The sequence below is a fragment of the Ochlerotatus camptorhynchus genome, unplaced genomic scaffold (genome assembly GCF_037179485.1).
Source record: "Ochlerotatus camptorhynchus isolate MF236.1 unplaced genomic scaffold, CSIRO-AGI_Acam_v1.1 ptg000639l, whole genome shotgun sequence".
Lineage (NCBI taxonomy): Eukaryota > Metazoa > Arthropoda > Insecta > Diptera > Culicidae > Ochlerotatus > Ochlerotatus camptorhynchus.
In genome coordinates this window covers 895,817-921,003 of record NW_027041118.1, presented here as the reverse complement: position 1 = coordinate 921,003, position 25,187 = coordinate 895,817, and the positions used below count along the sequence as shown (strand labels likewise).

Genomic DNA, 25,187 nt, shown 5'->3' with positions numbered 1-25,187 from the left:
AAAGTCCCTTCTGGCAGAAGCCAGTAGAATGAAACTTTTAGGGAAAACATTTCGGAGGAAAGAGATTTTTGGGGAAGTCGAAACAACTTTCGGGGAGGAATCGGAAAATAACTTAAGGGGTAAGTGGAAGAAAATTTCGGGGGAAAGTTAGAAAAAGCTTTCGAGGGATGATGAAATAAACATTAGTGGACCTTTTAGGTCATATAAAAGATTTAAGTATTTCCCGCTTCCCAGGATTTACTGGGATGAGCCATCAGCTGTTTCTCGATTCCTATGTAACCAAACATGGTCGAAAGAGTATAAAGCATAAGACAGTTTTTAAAGATGAATAAAACACTTTGAAGGCTTAAAATAATATCATATTCAAAAAGATACAAGTCTCTCGAAATAGTTTTTTCGGCAATTTGAGAGCGGGCGAGCAATAATCATAAATCGGTATAAAATCTCACAAATCGGTATTCTGAGATCTTTATCTGTACATCGGCATCAAGTTCAAAAATCGGTTCGAATATCGATAAATCGGTGTATCTGACAGCACTGCTCCTTATATCGAAACATCGAAGAAGCTTTTGCGAATGAAAGCTGCAACGAGATGACGGTTCTTTTTTAAGTAGATAACTAGATAACTCTCGAATACAGGATGAACATTGATACGAAAAGTGGACAGACCTTCAGTTGAAATTCGTAATGCTCTCTGCAGAAGGATGGTCACCTCAAATTGAAATGCATATGGTATTGGTTCAGCCCCTTAACGCAAATAATTCAATCGAACGTCATATGCTGATCTGAGCTGGCACACGAGGTGAAAACATAGCCATCGCTATCAGAGCTGGTACAAACATGAGTAAAGCGTGGAAAACCGATAGTGATCAATGACGTGGTAAATGAAGTTTCTTTTTTTTTGTCTTGATTTGTTTTCCATCGATATTGTTTTCCGTGCTGAGGACCAATGCTATCGACGTCAGGGAGGCAGCTCCTACACCTAGACCCTACTTATCGATCCATCAACTCATGAACCGGCGACCAACGGCTTTACTTCCCTTTCGAAGGAAGGCGAGATCAGAGATGTTATGCCTCAGAACATCCCGGCGGCGCCGACTGGGATTGAACACAGGCCTGATGGGGTGAGAGGTAATCACGCTTACCACCGGCGCCGCTAAAGGAAGTTTCCTCAACACATATCGAATAATCTATGTAAATTTATGTGCTCTATACTAGAGTCACAACAGGCGCGAAATTCAGCTAAACTAGAATCTAGAACTTTTCAGTCTCGGAGCATTACATTTTACATGACATAGGGGAAATGATTCTATTGTTGGCCTATGACTCCAAGATTGGGCTGATCGCTAAAAATCTGCTATTTATCAATTTTATCTAGATAAACACGACATTGGGACGGTACTAATGGATATTTCTGGTCGCTATTGAAAATTTAGTCCATTGCTGAATTTATGTATGGGCCCAAATTAGGGGCATTTAGGCCGACATTACATCCATTTCCCCTTCTTGTTTGAATCTCATCCTTTATGTCAAAGTTGGATTCTGTCGCGTGTTAAATTAATTATTTATTTGTATGTATCAACGGATTTTTTTGTATCCATGATGGAATAAATGTATATGGCTATTCATTTTGGAAACGTAGAGTAGAATAATCAATCAAAATATGTATCATGTCTATAACTCTTGCATGTCTCCTATTCGTAACATTTTGTCCTCTGAGCGCTGTATGTTTTACATCAAATGGATGCTCATCAGCCGACGACGAATTCCGCCACAAGGCAATCATCCGAAATTTGAAAGCGTGTTGTTAAAAAGCTCAAGCAATGCAATCATCACTCGAAGTATTGCAAATGTTTTCGTTCAGTGTACGGGAGAAGCGAAGCGCCAGGGTTTCCCCTTCCTTTGAGATAAGAAGATTAGACTCTGGGAGCAGTTAAGTATTTTGCTGAGTCGTACCATCGTCATATGAAACCACAATAAGTAGTCACATGAACACCGTTGGTTCGTCTGCACATCCAACCGGATGAGGTGCTTCAAAGCGATCATCAAGCAGGCAATTTTATCATTGCATGTGCGGTGAGTGCGGTAATCCTTTGACTTTTAGCGACATCAAATATTCAGTGGAATTACGTGGCTGAATGTTGTGATGGAGTGATTAAAAGCTGTCATGACGTCGGGTTGTTGTATTGCGAATTGAATACTGGAGTTAACTGCCAAAGGATTTGCTCTCATTCGGCCATCTCCCATTCCAAATCGCAAAACCATTGGCGAACAATTTAGCGTCGCAAACTTCCTGCAAATCAGAGTCCAATTTCGGTATAAATTTATTAACCTTTCGGAAAACTTTCCCCTTAAAATGCTAACTCGAGCAGCGTAACGTCCCTGGAGAAAAAAAATCCCCTTCTCATTGTTTAGCTGTCGGGAAAATGTTCCACACCTCACACCATTTGCCTGGTTGCGTTATACAGAATGAATGAACATGGCAAGAATGAATTGCAAAAGTTCTCCGTTACACAAACCGCTTCGATAAACGGTTTATTACCAAATACACGCACACGAACACACGAAGGTCGTCTCGAACCTAACCTAAAACCTTTAACGGGGCGGCAAAACTTTAAGTGTCTATTTATCCCCCCCCTCCCAACTTCCCTTCCCTTTCTACAGTCAGATCGGAAAGTTAAAAAAGAGAAGGTGAGAATGCTCACGAAGAAGGTCGACGCACTTTTGCCACCCAAATGGGACTTGTCCGTGGGTCGGCCGATCCCTCGAGACAACGACGGGGTCGTAGAAAAACTTGCCTCAGGTGACGCTAGCTGCCAGCAATGAAATAGCAACTTTTCTGCTTTGCGATTTTCGATCGATCGATTTTCGGCACCCGGAGGGCAAGCCTCCGTAAAATGATTTCCACCAGATGGGACACGTTCAAAGCGGAAATCATGAATGATAAATTTACGAGGCTTTTCCAGCTTTCATAAAGTCGGCTTGGCCAAAAGATTTGATACGTGTGATGCTCTTCATAGTTGGAGCGAATGGAGTGTGGTCTTTTCTTTATAGGTGGGTGGTTTACTGGTTTAGGGGTGGTTGTAAAATTGAGAAATAAACAAATGATCAAATTTGACAGAAGTGGCAGAGTGGGATCCATAAACATTGAGCAGTGAGCTATTAAGCGGAGTTTTGTTAATAGGTGTCAGGATTCGCCTGGGTAGCCTCGTCAGGCGTACATTGCAACAGCTTTTGAAGCCCATAAACTTTGGTAATTATTTCGGTTACAAAAAATGGTGCGATATACTGCTTTGATATTATATATATATATATATATATATATATATATATATATATATATATATATATATATATATATATATATATATATATTTGTTCCTCTATTCGGGACATAAAACCACTGCGACCAGTAATTTGTTCTATTGTAGTATATACCGTGTCCTTTATTTAGTGCATGTCGTATTACTCCATCACTATTGAGAAATGATGAACTATTCGATTTGGATACAGTTGTCATCCTTGCCTTTACCCGAAGACAACAAATCAAGAAGACTGGCAACTCTTCCATTTTCTCATACGAACGCTATGAGACAGGTACAATCGCGTCATCTGCCGCTCAAAGGTAAATGCTTCGAACGAATTTGATAGCAAAGATTACATCCTCAGACGAAGGGATTGTGCATTTGCTCATTTTTCTTGATTTGTTGTCTTCGCTTTACCGCAGGAATCTCTTCTAAATGAAAGGTCTCGTGAATTATACCCTTCGAAGAGTGAGAGAACTCTCCAAAGGCGTGCCCCTTTCTCAGTAAAAATTGGATTCCTTAGCAACAAAATTAAGAAATGACACCGATAACGACCATGCAGAACCCTAGTCTTAATCACTTCAAACTAGGGAACATGGAAAATAGAAGATTCGGAATCACATAGATGAGGCTAACTAACACATTTTGCGTTGTTTCACGATTATTCTCGGTCCGGGCAACCCGACGACTTATCACTATTAACAAGGCAAAAAGTAACGTGAACTAAGATGTGTTTTTTTGATTACTGATAAATCCTGTTCCCCTAATTTGAAGAAGTCATGTAGATACGTCCCTTAACGTACAACGAAAAGGTGATTTACCCACGTTACGGGGCTGCTTTGATCTTAGGAAACTCATGCATTGATCTTTCGTAGTAGAGTCATAGATGTAGCTCTCAGACCAGAAGGTCCCGAAGAAAAGTGCTCAACTTTTTGGCTCAGCTCTTGTACTCTCTTCGGTTCCAAGCTAATCGATGCACCCCTCGAAACATAGGAAAATCCACAAACCCCTCATTTTATCTGTCAAACTTTCATAGCGAATCAAAACGAACATAGTGTAGTACTAGAATTTTGACTACAATGGGATACGTTAATCAATTTGCTTGGGACCAATAGGCTAGTCAAGTAGTGAGCCAATTTAAAATCGTTAGTTTCCACCGGTTGGTACACTAAAAATGTATTTTCGTTATTTCTTTGAAAACCATTTCGTAAAAATGAATATCGCACATATTTTATAAATGGTAAGAAACATTCGTTTTTCCTGTCATCCGGCGCAATGCTGATATTACGCCTTATTCGTATAATATACAAATTCAACTTCGTACAATCAAACCAACAACTGCGCTTCTTGTCTCCTAAAGTAGTGTTGGAGATGTGATACTTTTTTTTTCTTGAAATATTGTCGGTTTGAACAATACATGCAAGCTACCACAATAAATCAAACTACTTGTTGCGGTGGTTTTATGTCAGAGAAAGAAAATACATGCAAGCAGCAGAAAAAGCAAATGAAATTGAATTACCGTTTCATGAGTGCTTCTTATTTGCCTTTAGCTTTACCGTTTCTCATAACACAAATAGAGCGATGAAAAAGCTCAGATCTGACGATCACAATGTTTATGATTCTAGTCTGGTCTGTAGCATATTTTTATTTTTTTTTGTCATGTTTATTCCTTCCAATGATGAAGTTATTTTTACCCATCCTCACTAACACACTCCACATTTTACAACTCCACACACTCCACACTACAACCAACACTTGTGGCCCGCTGGTTGGGTGTAGCGATAGCGAGTGTGACAGTTCTAACGAAACTAGCTTCATATCAATTTCGTTGCAGAAAACAACGAATAAATTCGTAGAACAAACGAGCGATTTCGTTGTTTAAACGAAATTTTATTTTCAGAGTAGAGTTCTTCACCAATAGCACAACTTTTGTGTTTTTCCCGAAGGAAGTTAATTGTGCTGTTTACTATTATTGGTCTATGGACAGGGTCGTAGGGTAGGATTGGGGCAGCGAACTCGGTGCTGATAGATATGCTGAATCTAGTATGCCACGCGGCGTTTGCCTGCTAGAACGAACGACCGTGTCTCACGAGAGCCTGTGATGATTGTACTTCGTTAAAATCAAGAAAATATGGGGTATGCTGAGTGCTGCGGCCTTTCATCTGAAGAAAATTTCGTGAATTTTTTGGGGAATATGACAGTATCGTGGCCAAAACCACAAGCGCCGTCAGTATACCTGTTGGCATTTTGAAAACTATAAAACAATTCAAGGAGTTTTCGGAAACTTCAGGATACTTCCAAAATCTTGAAGAATGTCCAAATTAGTTTAAATTTCTGTTATGGTAAAATCAATGAGCGTCAAGGCAGTTACTTCAGGAACTTTACTGAAGATGCTAAAACTTCAGTTGAGTTTAAGGACCTTAAGGGAAGCTACGTAGCTTCGGGCAGATCTGAGAACTCAGTGCAGGTTCATAATGAGGAGAAGTGAGGGAACTCCAGGGAATGTCGAGTGCTTTAGGGAGTTCTATCAAATTCGGAAAAATAACGAGAGCCTTCAAGAAGTACAACAAATTATATATAATTTGAGAACATCAGGAAAGTTTAGAGAGCTCAAGAAAAATGTCCGGAAAATTAAATAAATTGCATAAAACCTAGGGAAGTTCAGAGATTTTACAGAACGTTTTATTAATTTCACAGTAACTGTTCCAGGAACTTCAGAGATATCCAAAGATGTTTAGGAAAGTCAAGAAAACGTTAGAGAAGTCCAGAAAGCATTAAGAAAACTGCTAAAACCTGAAACTCTTTATCTGCTTACTTCTTTCCAATGACATATTGTGGGAACTTTACAGATGTCCAAAAATAATCAACGAAGTTTAAAGATTTTTATGACAGTTCCATCAATTTGGGGGCAGAACTTCTGGAGAATTGTGAGAACTTCAGTGTAACTTCAAGAACATCAGGGAAGATTGTGAACTTTGGAGCAGGAAATTGCAAGAAATTTACAGAAGTTCGAAGAAACTCTGGGAATTTCTGGAGCATCAGCAAAGCTCTTAGATTTTCAGGGAAGTCCACAGAACTTCACAGTAGATTTTTAAGAAGTTTCATAATTCACAGTGATGATCCGAGTATGTCGAAGTAGATCATAGAATTTCAGAGCATCCAATAGTTAATTGCAAGAACTTTCAAGAAGTTCCAATAATAATGAAACATTTCAAGAATCCCAGGAAGGTCCCAAAAATTTCCGGAAATTTTGTAAGGTCTTCAGGGTTGCTCCATGAATATCAGGAAAGTGATTGGAATGTAAGAAAAGTTCCGAGGACTTCTTGAAAATTTAAGGAGCTTCAGGTAGATTTCCAAGGAAGTATCGAAAACTTGAAGAAAGTTGCGGGAACTCTTGAGATTCAGAACTCTTTAGGACAGTTCCAATTACTTCAGGTAAGCAGCGACAGCTTTAGAAAAGTCTGGATTTACGGGGAAGCTTAAAGATCTTGAATAATTAGTCATTTTGATTCGGCTTTTAAGTCTTAAAAAAAAAAAAAAATGTTGTTCACAGTTTTATCATCGTCAGCTTTTCGATCCATGGCTTGGAATCTTTATCAGGACTAGTTTTAGTTTAAGATCGTAAAGATTTTTGTAGTGCACGATACCTGAGATAATTTTATATCCCCTGAATATGACCTCTAAAGACCAAAAACGTTGAGCATAAAACATTGTTGATCCATCGTTAAACTAAGTATTATAACATTTTGTGCTGAGCTGATAGCAGACAAAATTACCCGTACATTAGTTTTAATTGGGGGAAACTAAATTGTGTGTACATTTTGAAATAACAATTAAGGGCGCTCCTTAAAGGGTGCGCCGATATGCAAAATCAGTGAGTGTCTAGCTCTAAATTTACCTCGACAGCACTGATGAGACCCATTCATGCATAAGTAGGATGGAGCTTATTTTTCAAAAGCATTTGGGGACACGTTTTCTCATGTGGAAAATGATTACTAGGGCCAAACGAACAACATATCCAAAAATGAGCGTTTTTCGTTAAGATTTAGAGGTGGCGCCAGAGGCCCAAGTCCAATATATCGAATGAAGCTGATTTTCGAACAAGTTTAGTGCGTCTTTAAGTAAACACGTCATTTGTCCGTTTGGCAATATCTTTAACCATTTTCGAAATATACGGCATAGCAGGTTTGGACTTACACCCACGAATATGATCTAGCGCAAACAGTATTCTTGGCAGTGCTAGATGCAGTGAGCGTATGAGTACGATACAGATCGAGCGAGAACGCGAGAGTGAGAGAGAGAGTAAGAGAAGAGAGTGAGAGAGAGAGCGCGAGAGAAGAAAGTGAGAGAGATAGAGAGAATGATGAATTAAATGTGTCCAATATATTTGTTTGACAATGTGTTAATCCATAAAATCCAATTCTCGAATATGAGCTCACTATGACGAATACTTATCAAAAATAGTAGGGGAAATGACGGCTTCGGCATGCCAGACTATTTTTAGCAACCCAAATTGAAACACTATTTTCACTGGATTTTCTTACGAAAACACTTCGCTGAATGCATGCAAACGATTTTTTATGCTTTCAGCTTCAATTTGACTATATTTTTACCACTGAGAAAAAGCAATCTAGCAGGGTTTTCTTTAAATGAAACACACGCACTACAAATTGTAGCTGATTTCGAGTTGCCGATAATAGAATAACAGATTTACATGCAGTTCAAATGGAACGGTTGCCGAAGAAAAACTGGTTGCCGACAATACTCGCTCTCACTAGAGAAGATTGGAGCTTTGTAAAAGCGTTTCAAAACAGTTTTTGACAATTCTTTCAACTGAAATTGTTAGAGCAGCTGGCAGCAAAAGATTGTAAACAAACCAATACTGCATATGTGTGCGTTCCTTAGAGAAAAAGGCTATAGAAAGAAGGTCGCTGCTTAGGTTGCCGAGAATACGTAAATTCCCCTACTTTTCTTCAAGTCAGTTAGGTTTTTCTTGTGCAAGTTAACGTTTACAATAAGATTCTGAAAACTTTCTTCGTTTTGAGTTACATTACGATTATAATCATGAATTTGCCGAATAACCCTTTCAGCGTGGTCGTTTACGACTTTCAAATTATCGACAATGTTCATACCATGAATATAAGCTTCATTCTTGATCCAGGACGATACAGGGACAGTGTGGAAACTGCTGTTCATACCTAGTGTATCAAACAATTTTGCTGTGTTTGTTGTTGCTAAACGTGAAAAAGTTGCATTCAACAAGTCTTTGAATGGTAGATCCCACTTTCTCTGTGGTTTCTTCCCAAGCGGCACACTTCGATCGAAATTAGTTGCTGATACTTGATTGTGACCGGAATCAGTTGTACACAAGTGACCACGATTGCTCAGTGACAAGTGTGCTGCTAGGGTTACCTCCTGGTTTCAATCGAATCGACAGTGCGAGATTCTGTCGCTCCATGTCGGGAAGACTTTCATCGAATACAGCAAGCCCAACTAGTTCCTCGCTTAGATACCAACCCAAGTAACATTACAAGTTTTATGGAGGTTTTAAAGCATGCTACAAGACTAAATCATGGTCTACAGAACCCTTATAAAACCGAATTTGTTACTTGGGAAGTGTGAAAAATTAGCCCCACCCTACTGATAGGGCTATCCGTCGAATTCATGATTATAATCGTACTGTAACTCAAAACGAAAATTTCCAGAATCTTATTGTAAACGTGTACTTCCACAAGAAAAACCTAACTGACTTAAAGAAAAGTACTATTGCTGATAAGTATTCGTCATAGTGAGGTCATATTCGAGAATTGGATTTTATAGATTAATAAAATTTAACACAAATGTAATGAACACATTTCTAGATAAACATTTCAAAATGTCCTATCTGCATTGATCGATTCTCTTCCGTTAATAACTCAGCTGTAAAAGCTTTCCCTATTGTATTTGACGTTTTGGATGCTAGATAAGAATCTCCCCAAGTAACGGGTAAGCATTTGAACGTAGTCCTAATTCGGCTCTATATCCGCATATGAAGCTGTGATTTGATGCTAATGATGCACTATCTGCTCATATAGGGCTGCTATAATGCTAAAGGCGGGCCTTTATAGTGCTACCATGGTAGCCCGGCACTAGCACTTTTAATGCTTACTTAGGGCTGGTATGAGAAACGTCAAATATTTCCGTATCCATTGCCGGGTATTTTTTCCCATTTTTGTTGCAAAAGATTGAGCTGTTTGAGTAATCAAATGCCACCCGTCATTCACAGACCAGAAACAAAAGGAATTAAATATGATAATTCATGATTTTTTTATTATACCCAAGTACCTTTTATATCCATTTTCAATATTTGTGTTACATATACTGCAAATTACTGGTAGTGAGACTCGAACCGGAACGTTGTCCAATTCTAAAAAAAAAATCTCATATGCTCACTTCCCTGCAGCAAACACTTAGTTTTATTTAAAACTTCGTACATTACGTAGCTCGAGAGTTACGAGCCTGAGTAAATACGAAGTGGTAAAAAAATCGCGTGTGAAGAGGCATCCATTTACTCAATCATATTTGTCAAACTCTTATGTTGGTGTTTGTGAAGATGTTTGGGACATTCAACTCACTACAACACACAAATACTGACCACTTGGTTTTCCTGTCAAAATATGAACAAGCATTGCTAATGTTCATATAATGCTGATAAAGTTGCATAGTTGATTAAAGGCTTCTTAGCATTTTCAATGCTGTATATGGGCTTATGCGCACTAGTTATTCTGAAGTAAAGCAAATTTAAGGACTTGTACTAATGCTTAAGGTTACTTGGGTCCTTTATCAAACTATGTTGTAAAATTAGCGCGAAATTTGTTTGCATAGCAGTGGTTATCAAAAGAGATAGTCGATGAAGAGAGTCGATCAAAGCAGGTAGGACCATTTGAAATGTTCATCGAGATTTAATCATTCTCTCTCTCTTCTCTCGCTCTCTCTCTCACACTCTCGCGTTCTCGCTCGATATGTATCGTACTCATACGCTCACTGTATCTAGCACTGCCAAGAATACTGTTTGCGCTAGATCATATTCGTGGGTGTAAGTCCTGCTATGCCGTCTATCTCGAAAATGGTTAAAGATATTGCCAAACTGACAAAAATTTTGGCCTTCAGGTTAACGAAATGACGTGTTTACTTAAAGACGCACTAGACTGGTTCGAAAATTAGCTTCCTTCGATATATTGGACTTAGGCCTCTGGCGCCACCTCTAAATCTTAACGAAAAACGCTCATTTTTGGATATGTTGTTCGTTTGGCCCTAGTAATCATTTTCCACATGAGAAAACGTGTCCCCAAAAGATTTTGTAAAAAAAGCTCCACCCTAACGCATAAGTACTAAGTTGCAATTTTACTACATTTATGAGTACCATACCATACAAATCGTGCTTGAGACCACTTTCAAACTTAATGCGTGTATTTCAAACATGCTGTCCATCCAAATCACACAATTTTGATGAGAACAACAATAGTTTTGAACATTTTTAAAATTATCGTTGTCCTCAGTGGTGATCAAAATTGTGACCAAGTTGTTTTTCCCTTAAATATCATTAAATGAAACCTAAATTTGTAAAATCAACCACAACAACGACCAAGCTATTGACAATAAAGACAGACAATATTTTTGCTTGTAAAAAGTCACATCCCATGGCCGAAACGTCGGACAGATTACATCGTAGTCGTTAGAGTATTTAAGACTGAGAAAGCCGTTAAACTAAGCAATCCCTCTCAAGTCCCATTCGACACTACCATTCATTAATTTAATCGTTGACGTCATATCTGAATCACCCCTAGAGGCTTTTTTGGATATTAAATATGTAAAATGTATATGGATATTAAATATGTAAAATGTATGAAGGATCCGATGTCACAATGAGCATGAGCATGAGCATGAGCATGGGGGGCCCACGGTTGCTACTCTGTTATTGCCAGATCAGCTGTACTTACACAGAGAACCAATAGACGATGCTTGGGACTAGCAATCATCCTCAATGTGTAAAAACTGGTGATCTCAAACTAGACAATACCAGCGCCGGCTGCGCCTGAACGCAGGTCAAGAAAGGAATGGGTAGGAGTGTGTTGACGTGACACTCGCTTTGATGGAAGTCGAGAAATCCTCTGCACCTCCACGAGGAATCACTGGGATGTTGGATAAGAGGGTAGGGTTTGCAGCAGGGTTCGTTTTGGTAAACGATAAGCTGAATTGATGTCCTAACGATATGGAGGGGTTACTGTATAAATAAATAAAAAGAAATGATCACACCTTGGTAAATAACCAAGCGGAACTGCACCAACAGCAACAAGCCTCCTCGTTGACTTTCAGTGACCCATCGCAGGTATATCCTTAAAACACAGACGTCGAAATTCCGGCTCCATCTCGTCGATATATAATTAATAAAATATAACAAAATACAAACAACCTCGATTTTAGTCACTCAATTTCTCTAAACTCAAGCTATATATGAATATTTTAATTGCATGGTATGATTGAACTCAACTTTGCCTATGTAATGAATTCACAATTTAAGTAAATAATCAATTTGCTAAATAATAGAGGTTATTTGAGCTTGTATGCTTGTATATGTTATAAAAACAAGTATCCATGAATTATTCTGCAAAGGTAAAATTATAGCTATAATGATATAGTGGGATTTTAAATATGTGAAACAAAAATAATTTACTAATTATGCAATATATAAAATATAATAAATAAGAAATAAGCAAGTATTACAAAATACGACTAAGCTCGATTTTAGTTAACCTCAGTACATTTAACTGATTTCAACTTTTGATATTTTATTTAAATTGAAACAAACACTTTATTATGCACTATGGTTAAACGCAATATGGAATGCTTTTAAAAATATTGGTAAACTTTAATAATGAATCAATAGTCAGAAAAATCGAGGTTATTTGGACAGTTAACAGGTTTCATGCACTTGTTATCATGTATTACAATGATTTTGTATTTTCCTTAACGAAGGCTGAAAAAGTGAACCATTATAATATTATTCTAAAAAATTTCCATCATCGAAGAGCTGAAAATAAACTTAAAGATTTAAATCAGTCAATCCAGCCTGAACGGAGGACTCGCGAACACAATAAGCTCCCCCATCACTCATATACCGAATCTGATTAAATGAGTATTTACAAGTATACAAATAAATATATCAACAAGTAATGGACTTTTCTCTCCGGGAATGGAAAAATAAAATGGTTAATTGCTCTGTCATCAGCGAATCCAAACACATAAAGCAACCAACGATACAGACAAAACGGTTGCTACGACTACCATGACAAACTCGCTCTGTAACATAGCTCGATCCGAGTAGTAGAAGGATAATGATATATTGCTTGCCTTCTTTGTTGCAATATACACGGATGAGGACATAGCTTGATATGAATCGAGAAAAGGCATAACAAAAAATTCGCATTAACACACGTGTATCATGTTCGGCTTTACTTCGTGAAGCAGCTCGCCAACAATTTGCTCGTTTCCTTCTACCGCCCCGAGTGAATTGTGTCGCACGGGCTGCTTGTCATGAAAAAGAAGGAAGAAGATTATATCATTATTGCTTTGCAGTTCTGACATAGCGTTATTATTCGGTTCGTTGATCGCTTGTCATTTTGTCATTTGGAGATATTTTTGATTCCTTGTCTGTCATACAAACGTTGAACATACATTAGAGAAAATCAAACAATGTTACGTTGCTTCTTCCAGTTGTGTTTGATCCTGTTTTAAATATTTGTCATTGAATATATAATAATAATATAAGAGGACCTGGGATTTATTCAAACTCAAACTCCACGGTGGTGCCCTTTACACATGAATAAGCCTCTACTACCGATGATCTTTTAAACCTGGAGACAAAAAAGCTACGAAAAAGCGCTTATGCCTCCATTAAATTCTACTCTTAAGCGACGTTGATAAAAAATAATAAGATTCTCTTGGATTGGTCGCGTCGCGTTGGCAATTATGCACGGCCAACAAAAATTTAAAAAAATTTGCATGGACAATTGTCTACGCAGGGGGGAGGGGGAGCAAGAATCCGAAAATCCTGTCTACGTAGTTAATGAACAGCCCCTAAGAGCAATAGTCAACTGGAACGTACTCACCAAATCAATGTATCCGGAAGCACATTCCCGATGCTTATTTTCCTCTCGTAAACCCGTCGTCGTCGACGGGAACTCAGTGAGCAATTTTGTGATACAGAATTTTTACTGAAAAAAAAACCGCTAATTCACGAATTTTTACGACTCCCAACTGCGAAACACGTTCAGACGCACTTTTGGTACACTTTTGATATCAATTTCGTACGAAAACACCTTTTTTTTGTAAAAATAGTTGCAAGCGAACCAACATCAAAGCCGATCGTACCGAGCTCTTTCACGCACATTATCACTCGCGATGCCACTAATTTCTGGTCCAGGAGAAAAAATCAAACAACGCAGGCATCTCTTCTGATGCTTGCAAGCAAACATGATCAGAAGTATCCGATGTCACAATGGATGGATAAACTCTGAATTTTTTCCCGGAAATTGATGCAAATGGCAGATATTAACCGTACAAAAACGGCCATAATCTTAAAATGTCTGACAACATGCATTGTGCATCGAAAAACTGATTTTCTTTCACCCCAAACCTAAATTTAATGAACATGCCCTCAAAATCACCATCAACATTTATAAAACATTGAGAGCGTTGTATAAAATAGGGCTGAGAATGTAAATTTCATATGTTGCCTCTTTCATTATGATGCATTATGACAGTTAGGTTGACAACAGGGTTCTTTCATTCATTTCATTTAAACAGATGTTTTATGGGGTAATGAAATCATAAGATATTATCAATGTGTTGATATTTTGTATTTGCAAGAATAAGGAAGAGTTTGTATAGTTTGTGTTTCACACATTTACGCGCTTTAAGAGAGTCGCAATAAACGATTTTACCATTTTCTCTCACTTATTATTCATTAATCGCGAACAGCGATCAGAAAATCTCTGATTGTGACTTTGAAACAAAATTTGCAGGTTTTATGTGAACAACACATTCCTTATAATCTCTTACTGTAACCAAAATATCATTGGTATTATTATATTGTTTAATGTTAAATTAATGGAAGTAGTCTTGGCTGAAAACAAAGACTGCAGTCACACCATTGAAAGTATTTTTAAATAAATGTTTCTGCTTAATTAACAAATCTCTCGAAAAACACGAGTAACTGGAAATTAAAACATGTTAATTTTGATATTTAATTTAAATTTTCAAAATATACCGTAAAGACTCGAGACCCGGATACTTTGTCCATTATACCGGAGATGCTTAAAAGTTTCTTATCACTGCTTACTGTGCTTGAAAAGCAAGTAAATTTTTATCATAGTGTTTTAGAATTGATCTGAACTGCACATATCAGTTATCCGACAAACATAAATTCTATTGTACCAATGAAATCGATGAATCGATTCTTGTGCCGTAAATAAAATCGATCCTCGAAGATCGATCTTTTACTAAAGATCGCCCAATCCTAATCTGACACAAATGCCATAGCCTGAATCATGATCTTGAAACAAGTAAGCAGTAGATATGCTTTCAAAATTCTATCTTTGATGTTTGTCGCATTCTCAACTTGTTAATGCACGTGAGCGATGCTAGCACAAACATCTTCGAAGATTGAATTCTGGAATAGCTCCCAGCAAAGCGAATAATAGCTCGATGAAAGGAATTCATTTGTTCAAACATGATTATATATTTGTTTCAGAAATGTTCGTTTACTGGATCCTTCACTCGCGTGTAACTGACTTGATTGGACAAATTTCAATCGTCGTAAAAGTCAAGCCTAATAAGATTAGCCATTTCTTGTAGTTGTGCCCGGAGAAATTCTTCTGCCTCACAATTCAATTTGCACTCCCTTTGTTCCAGTTCTCAGCAATCTTTCCCCTAGCACTAGTCACAATGAATGCAAATTGGTCTTGTCCCATTCACCTACTGCCATAAAATAGAACGTGCACGCCTTAAAGGATGAACATACAAGCTCTGATTTTTAAGTGTCCTCTTGAACATCTTGAGAAATCGTTCACCTCCTCCCAGAAGACACCATCCGTTAAATTTTCCATCCTTCTGTTGCGAAAAAAAAAATGGAAAAAGCTTTCCCAAGTTTTTCTCTCACGTGACCACCTCCTGTCTTTGTGAAAATGCTCCTAAAAACTCTTCTCTCTTGGGACATTCAACTCACTACAACACACAAATACTGACCACTTGGTTTTCCTGTCAAAATATGAACAAGCATTGCTAATGTTCATATAATGCTGATAAAGTTGCATAGTTGATTAAAGGCTTCTTAGCATTTTCAATGCTGTATATGGGCTTATGCGCACTAGTTATTCTGAAGTAAAGCAAATTTAAGGACTTGTACTAATGCTTAAGGTTACTTGGGTCCTTTATCAAACTATGTTGTAAAATTAGCGCGAAATTTGTTTGCATAGCAGTGGTTATCAAAAGAGATAGTCGATGAAGAGAGTCGATCAAAGCAGGTAGGACCATTTGAAATGTTCATCGAGATTTAATCATTCTCTCTCTCTTCTCTCGCTCTCTCTCTCACACTCTCGCGTTCTCGCTCGATATGTATCGTACTCATACGCTCACTGTATCTAGCACTGCCAAGAATACTGTTTGCGCTAGATCATATTCGTGGGTGTAAGTCCTGCTATGCCGTCTATCTCGAAAATGGTTAAAGATATTGCCAAACTGACAAAAATTTTGGCCTTCAGGTTAACGAAATGACGTGTTTACTTAAAGACGCACTAGACTGGTTCGAAAATTAGCTTCCTTCGATATATTGGACTTAGGCCTCTGGCGCCACCTCTAAATCTTAACGAAAAACGCTCATTTTTGGATATGTTGTTCGTTTGGCCCTAGTAATCATTTTCCACATGAGAAAACGTGTCCCCAAAAGATTTTGTAAAAAAAGCTCCACCCTAACGCATAAGTACTAAGTTGCAATTTTACTACATTTATGAGTACCATACCATACAAATCGTGCTTGAGACCACTTTCAAACTTAATGCGTGTATTTCAAACATGCTGTCCATCCAAATCACACAATTTTGATGAGAACAACAATAGTTTTGAACATTTTTAAAATTATCGTTGTCCTCAGTGGTGATCAAAATTGTGACCAAGTTGTTTTTCCCTTAAATATCATTAAATGAAACCTAAATTTGTAAAATCAACCACAACAACGACCAAGCTATTGACAATAAAGACAGACAATATTTTTGCTTGTAAAAAGTCACATCCCATGGCCGAAACGTCGGACAGATTACATCGTAGTCGTTAGAGTATTTAAGACTGAGAAAGCCGTTAAACTAAGCAATCCCTCTCAAGTCCCATTCGACACTACCATTCATTAATTTAATCGTTGACGTCATATCTGAATCACCCCTAGAGGCTTTTTTGGATATTAAATATGTAAAATGTATATGGATATTAAATATGTAAAATGTATGAAGGATCCGATGTCACAATGAGCATGAGCATGAGCATGAGCATGGGGGGCCCACGGTTGCTACTCTGTTATTGCCAGATCAGCTGTACTTACACAGAGAACCAATAGACGATGCTTGGGACTAGCAATCATCCTCAATGTGTAAAAACTGGTGATCTCAAACTAGACAATACCAGCGCCGGCTGCGCCTGAACGCAGGTCAAGAAAGGAATGGGTAGGAGTGTGTTGACGTGACACTCGCTTTGATGGAAGTCGAGAAATCCTCTGCACCTCCACGAGGAATCACTGGGATGTTGGATAAGAGGGTAGGGTTTGCAGCAGGGTTCGTTTTGGTAAACGATAAGCTGAATTGATGTCCTAACGATATGGAGGGGTTACTGTATAAATAAATAAAAAGAAATGATCACACCTTGGTAAATAACCAAGCGGAACTGCACCAACAGCAACAAGCCTCCTCGTTGACTTTCAGTGACCCATCGCAGGTATATCCTTAAAACACAGACGTCGAAATTCCGGCTCCATCTCGTCGATATATAATTAATAAAATATAACAAAATACAAACAACCTCGATTTTAGTCACTCAATTTCTCTAAACTCAAGCTATATATGAATATTTTAATTGCATGGTATGATTGAACTCAACTTTGCCTATGTAATGAATTCACAATTTAAGTAAATAATCAATTTGCTAAATAATAGAGGTTATTTGAGCTTGTATGCTTGTATATGTTATAAAAACAAGTATCCATGAATTATTCTGCAAAGGTAAAATTATAGCTATAATGATATAGTGGGATTTTAAATATGTGAAACAAAAATAATTTACTAATTATGCAATATATAAAATATAATAAATAAGAAATAAGCAAGTATTACAAAATACGACTAAGCTCGATTTTAGTTAACCTCAGTACATTTAACTGATTTCAACTTTTGATATTTTATTTAAATTGAAACAAACACTTTATTATGCACTATGGTTAAACGCAATATGGAATGCTTTTAAAAATATTGGTAAACTTTAATAATGAATCAATAGTCAGAAAAATCGAGGTTATTTGGACAGTTAACAGGTTTCATGCACTTGTTATCATGTATTACAATGATTTTGTATTTTCCTTAACGAAGGCTGAAAAAGTGAACCATTATAATATTATTCTAAAAAATTTCCATCATCGAAGAGCTGAAAATAAACTTAAAGATTTAAATCAGTCAATCCAGCCTGAACGGAGGACTCGCGAACACAATAAGCTCCCCCATCACTCATATACCGAATCTGATTAAATGAGTATTTACAAGTATACAAATAAATATATCAACAAGTAATGGACTTTTCTCTCCGGGAATGGAAAAATAAAATGGTTAATTGCTCTGTCATCAGCGAATCCAAACACATAAAGCAACCAACGATACAGACAAAACGGTTGCTACGACTACCATGACAAACTCGCTCTGTAACATAGCTCGATCCGAGTAGTAGAAGGATAATGATATATTGCTTGCCTTCTTTGTTGCAATATACACGGATGAGGACATAGCTTGATATGAATCGAGAAAAGGCATAACAAAAAATTCGCATTAACACACGTGTATCATGTTCGGCTTTACTTCGTGAAGCAGCTCGCCAACAATTTGCTCGTTTCCTTCTACCGCCCCGAGTGAATTGTGTCGCACGGGCTGCTTGTCATGAAAAAGAAGGAAGAAGATTATATCATTATTGCTTTGCAGTTCTGACATAGCGTTATTATTCGGTTCGTTGATCGCTTGTCATTTTGTCATTTGGAGATATTTTTGATTCCTTGTCTGTCATACAAACGTTGAACATACATTAGAGAAAATCAAACAATGTTACGTTGCTTCTTCCAGTTGTGTTTGATCCTGTTTTAAATATTTGTCATTGAATATATAATAATAATATAAGAGGACCTGGGATTTATTCAAACTCAAACTCCACGGTGGTGCCCTTTACACATGAATAAGCCTCTACTACCGATGATCTTTTAAACCTGGAGACAAAAAAGCTACGAAAAAGCGCTTATGCCTCCATTAAATTCTACTCTTAAGCGACGTTGATAAAAAATAATAAGATTCTCTTGGATTGGTCGCGTCGCGTTGGCAATTATGCACGGCCAACAAAAATTTAAAAAAATTTGCATGGACAATTGTCTACGCAGGGGGGAGGGGGAGCAAGAATCCGAAAATCCTGTCTACGTAGTTAATGAACAGCCCCTAAGAGCAATAGTCAACTGGAACGTACTCACCAAATCAATGTATCCGGAAGCACATTCCCGATGCTTATTTTCCTCTCGTAAACCCGTCGTCGTCGACGGGAACTCAGTGAGCAATTTTGTGATACAGAATTTTTACTGAAAAAAAAACCGCTAATTCACGAATTTTTACGACTCCCAACTGCGAAACACGTTCAGACGCACTTTTGGTACACTTTTGATATCAATTTCGTACGAAAACACCTTTTTTTTGTAAAAATAGTTGCAAGCGAACCAACATCAAAGCCGATCGTACCGAGCTCTTTCACGCACATTATCACTCGCGATGCCACTAATTTCTGGTCCAGGAGAAAAAATCAAACAACGCAGGCATCTCTTCTGATGCTTGCAAGCAAACATGATCAGAAGTATCCGATGTCACAATGGATGGATAAACTCTGAATTTTTTCCCGGAAATTGATGCAAATGGCAGATATTAACCGTACAAAAACGGCCATAATCTTAAAATGTCTGACAACATGCATTGTGCATCGAAAAACTGATTTTCTTTCACCCCAAACCTAAATTTAATGAACATGCCCTCAAAATCACCATCAACATTTATAAAACATTGAGAGCGTTGTATAAAATAGGGCTGAGAATGTAAATTTCATATGTTGCCTCTTTCATTATGATGCATTATGACAGTTAGGTTGACAACAGGGTTCTTTCATTCATTTCATTTAAACAGATGTTTTATGGGGTAATGAAATCATAAGATATTATCAATGTGTTGATATTTTGTATTTGCAAGAATAAGGAAGAGTTTGTATAGTTTGTGTTTCACACATTTACGCGCTTTAAGAGAGTCGCAATAAACGATTTTACCATTTTCTCTCACTTATTATTCATTAATCGCGAACAGCGATCAGAAAATCTCTGATTGTGACTTTGAAACAAAATTTGCAGGTTTTATGTGAACAACACATTCCTTATAATCTCTTACTGTAACCAAAATATCATTGGTATTATTATATTGTTTAATGTTAAATTAATGGAAGTAGTCTTGGCTGAAAACAAAGACTGCAGTCACACCATTGAAAGTATTTTTAAATAAATGTTTCTGCTTAATTAACAAATCTCTCGAAAAACACGAGTAACTGGAAATTAAAACATGTTAATTTTGATATTTAATTTAAATTTTCAAAATATACCGTAAAGACTCGAGACCCGGATACTTTGTCCATTATACCGGAGATGCTTAAAAGTTTCTTATCACTGCTTACTGTGCTTGAAAAGCAAGTAAATTTTTATCATAGTGTTTTAGAATTGATCTGAACTGCACATATCAGTTATCCGACAAACATAAATTCTATTGTACCAATGAAATCGATGAATCGATTCTTGTGCCGTAAATAAAATCGATCCTCGAAGATCGATCTTTTACTAAAGATCGCCCAATCCTAATCTGACACAAATGCCATAGCCTGAATCATGATCTTGAAACAAGTAAGCAGTAGATATGCTTTCAAAATTCTATCTTTGATGTTTGTCGCATTCTCAACTTGTTAATGCACGTGAGCGATGCTAGCACAAACATCTTCGAAGATTGAATTCTGGAATAGCTCCCAGCAAAGCGAATAATAGCTCGATGAAAGGAATTCATTTGTTCAAACATGATTATATATTTGTTTCAGAAATGTTCGTTTACTGGATCCTTCACTCGCGTGTAACTGACTTGATTGGACAAATTTCAATCGTCGTAAAAGTCAAGCCTAATAAGATTAGCCATTTCTTGTAGTTGTGCCCGGAGAAATTCTTCTGCCTCACAATTCAATTTGCACTCCCTTTGTTCCAGTTCTCAGCAATCTTTCCCCTAGCACTAGTCACAATGAATGCAAATTGGTCTTGTCCCATTCACCTACTGCCATAAAATAGAACGTGCACGCCTTAAAGGATGAACATACAAGCTCTGATTTTTAAGTGTCCTCTTGAACATCTTGAGAAATCGTTCACCTCCTCCCAGAAGACACCATCCGTTAAATTTTCCATCCTTCTGTTGCGAAAAAAAAAATGGAAAAAGCTTTCCCAAGTTTTTCTCTCACGTGACCACCTCCTGTCTTTGTGAAAATGCTCCTAAAAACTCTTCTCTCTGTTTCTCTCTGTTTGCCTCCAATTTCAGAATCCACCTCCAAAAGAGCAAACCACAACAAACAAAGCTCCCCACGTCGCAGCACCAGCACCAGCAACAGCAGGTCAAGCGGTAACCGGTTCCAATTTCACATCACAACCTCCACCAGCAGCAGCAGCAGCATCGTCATCACTATCATCATCATCATCATCGTCAGCGGCTCCACTTCAAGCGTCCACAACTACTACGACGACGCTTGCAACCGTCATTGCAGCATCCAAACAAACTGCTCCACCGTCGAAATCAAAACATAGAGAGCATCAACCCGAACCAACAGCGAACCCACCGACGCCGTCCACGCCGACGATGGATGCCGGTGGTGGTCCAGCAAAGCGTCGGCACTCAAACGAAAGCGAGAGTTTGCGCAGTTCCCATGCGATGCCCGGTGCTGCTGGTGAGAGCGTGAGCGACTTGGTGAGAAAGAGTGACGAACCCGCTGCCCTCGCCGAGGAGCCCACTGCTGCTGGGGGTGCTGGGGGTGGTGGAGACGGCGACGGCGACGGAGCGTTGTCTCAGAGGATCAAAACAAAATCGTCACCCGAAGAACTCAGTACCGATCTTGCCGTCTCAGGTGAAGCAAGCGTAGCGTCGGAGCAGCATCAGCAGCAGCCAGCCTCGTCGGGACGTCTGGCGGCAGCAGTGGCAACGAGCGCAGCAGTTTGTTCGAACAGGTACGCGCGGTAGTTTTTTTATTACTATTAGCAAGTTTTATTTGAGAATTTTCAAGTAGTTTTTGTTTTGCGAAAACATTGTTGAAAGTTTTTTTTTTGTTTGCGGTTCGAACGGAATCCGTACAAACGCGGCGCGCTGTTCGTGAGTGTGCATTTGTAGGTGTGATTGTGACCGTGTCGGAGAGGTGGGTGGTCAGGAGGTTGAGCCTCCGAGAATTGGCGAATCGTTGGAAAGTGGTGGACCCCTCGGTTCTGGAATGGGGCTTTGCAGTGTCCTGTGAATATTGCATGTACGTTGAAGTTTGGTGTTTTGTGTGGTGAAACTGTCAGCTCCCGGATCGGTGTGATTTTAAAGTCGGTGGAAGCTCACGACAGAGCAGTATTCCATGGAAATTGAAGAGTGGTTGAAAATTTGTCACAGCCGTGTGGATATTGGCTGAGCTAGGAGCAAATTTTGCTGTGCAAGGATGGAATGTGAAGATAAAAAGTTTGTTGATTGATATGTGTGGAACTGTTACAAAGAATTTCTTTAACCGGTTCAGTTCTGGAACGTCACAAAAAAAAAGACAAGGAAGAAGAACATGGCAGGTGATTTTACAGTCAATTACTAATGTGAAAATCATAAGTAATTGGAGGACAGCAAACCACGAAAAGCTGTGAAAATCACTCGGATCTACGGGAAGTCAAACAACGATAATTGATTCCAATGATTCTCTGTCCAGTTCTAGTGTAAGTGAGAACATTCGTTAAGTTGAACAGAAGTCATCGATAAGTGAAATATTATCACCGTTAGTGAACTAAATTCAAAGTCATGCAGCAAAACCATGGAACTAATTAGAAGCAGCGTTTGATTTTAATGATTTCTTAGGATTTGCCCAATTGCTAATTTGAACAAGATAAATAGGAAATGTATGGTACAGATTTGAGCAGGTCAATATAAGAGATAGGTGGTAATTCCATACACAGGATTTAAGACTTACGTTTTTTAATTACCTAACTTTGATTGATTTTCAGGTCATTCGTAGGTAGAACAAATATGAGTGTTCACTTTTGCCCCACCGATGCACAATGGGTAAAAATGGGTTCAAAATTACCCAAAATTCAATATCTAAAAAGGACGCTGAATTTCTGCCATGCACAATGACTTTTTCGAAGAGAAAAGGTCTGAGAAATCAATTGCACGTAGTTTCATGCGTCATAGAGCCTTAAAAATATGTGTTTAGGGCCATTCCACCCTATTTGACCCTAAATTTTTGAGAGCTTATTTATTACAGCTTTATTTTTCGTAAGACATTAGTGTTTTGTACATATTCTTCGATTAATATGCCTTCATACAACAGTTCATAAAGTAAAGCAAATTGAAAGGTACAATACATATGGAATTAGGTGCTAAAGTGGATTCATGGTTCTAATTTTTTAAATAACTTATCATGACGAACGGTGTGATTTTTTGTGGGAACTAATAAATTGCTCGCCGAAAGGACAACACAATTTTAAGAATTCTTATGTAGTTTGGGCTAAAATCAGCTACAATTTGAATTTAATATTGTTTTAAAGAGTTCACATTTACCCTGAATGACCTTCAATCCCCAATAAAATTTCTATATGTTTTTCAACATACCAAACCAACATTCAGGTTACTTTTTTACAGGGGGCTCTTTCATTATTCCATGAGATTTTGGAGATCTACACACTAAGATTTTGTTTTCGTGTTCAGTAAATTTTACCGAAATCAGAACAGCTGAACGTTCGGTAAAACTTTGACCTTCATTTTAAAGGCTAATGAATTTGAAAACAATTTCAAAACTTGTTCAACCTTGTTTAAATGATCAAATCATGTAATTTCTAAGTGTGTAGATTATCAACCTGTTGATACAAATCTCTTCTCATATTTTTTTTTTTCTTCAAAGTAGACATATTGTAGAGCAAATCTGTTGAAAAAATATATGACTATCTATTAACCGTTATATTCGAACCCTTTTTTTGTTTAAGAAAGGTTTTTATTATTTTTGAATTACCAGGATAAACCGGGGATTGAAAAATCGGATTTGAATGGACACGCTGGAAGTATTTTGTAAAATATCGTATTTATTCCAAAATAACAAAAAAAAAATATCTTTCAGTTTTTAGTCAATAACACCTAAAAGAGCTATTGGATTGGTATTAGAAGGCTATTTAAATAATATATTGTGGTATTCTGGCATAAAACAAGCGTTCACGAGCAGGAGAAAATAACTTATTGATACCAAATTCAGGCATGCTAACAGCATAACTGGCAACCTAAATATGATATTGCGAGCCTGACACAACCCGAGCAGGAGAAAATAACTAACGAATACCTAATTCTGATCTGATACCAAAATTTGGTATTGACCAGCATGACATAAGAGGTAAAATACCAAAGAATAATACCAAAAAAATTACGTGCAAAATACTTTGTAAATACCAAACATTGATATTTGGATACCAAAAGAATACCTGGGTGGTATTGTTTTGGTATTGCATTATCATAATTTGGTATTGAAATGGTATTGTGGGAACATATTTTTGGTATTATTTTTTGGTATTTTACCTCTTATGTCAGGCTCATCCATACCAATTTAAGGTATCGAGATATTTGTTCCTGCTCGGGTTAACCCAACCCGAGCAGGAACCGATAGCTAATCGATAACAAATGAATATCTTAATGTGGTATGATACCAGATTTTGGTATGCTTGTGGTATAAAACCTTGTTTTGATATTATTCAGTTACCGAAATATTTTGTAAAATATGAAATGAATACCAAAATAACGAAATGTGATCTTCCATTTTTTAGACAAAAACACCTAAAAGAGTCATTGAATTGGTATAGAATACCTTCAAAATAACATTCTGGCATCTAAAAAGGGTAAAAGACCCCCCAGTTTGTTATTGTAATAACTAAATTATTTATTAGTTCGTTATTCGTAGAACATTTTTTAGGTATTGTTTTAGGTATTTTACCTCTTATGTCAGCCTCGTCAATACCATATTTAGGATACCCGTTATGCTATTTTCATACCTGAGTTTGGTATCCATAAGGTATTTTCTCCTGCTCGGAAAGAGGTAAAATACCAAAAATAATACCTCAAAAATGTTCTACGAATAACGAACGAATACATTATTTAGTTTTAATAATATTTGACGGATAACAAACGCTTTCTATTTAAGCCAGAATACCATAATTTGGTATTTAAAAGGTATTCTAATACCAATAAAATAACTCTTTTGAAGTTATTGTCTAAACACTGAAAC

At 37.5% G+C, this 25,187-nt stretch overlaps 2 protein-coding genes across 3 annotated transcripts in view; both read left to right on the top strand.

The window, feature by feature from the left end:
• The window catches only part of LOC135714316 (uncharacterized protein DDB_G0284459-like), a 316,729-nt gene that overhangs the window by 267,917 nt on the left and 23,625 nt on the right, over window positions 1–25,187 (top strand). The window contains exon 4 of the mRNA XM_065237651.1: window positions 21,233–21,912. Coding sequence (XP_065093723.1) covers window positions 21,233–21,912 — 680 coding nt within the window. The remainder of the gene's footprint in view (window positions 1–21,232; window positions 21,913–25,187) is intronic.
• Window positions 21,739–25,187, top strand: part of RhoGEF3 (Rho guanine nucleotide exchange factor 3) — a 623,028-nt gene continuing 619,579 nt past the window's right edge. Inside the window, exon 1 of one of the 2 annotated variants that reach the window (XM_065237667.1) lies at window positions 21,739–21,912. The gene's annotated coding sequence lies outside the window, so the exon portion shown is untranslated. Of the gene's footprint in view, window positions 21,913–22,024; window positions 22,098–25,187 lie in introns of those variants that run through there. The other variant, XM_065237666.1, reaches the window with a different exon arrangement.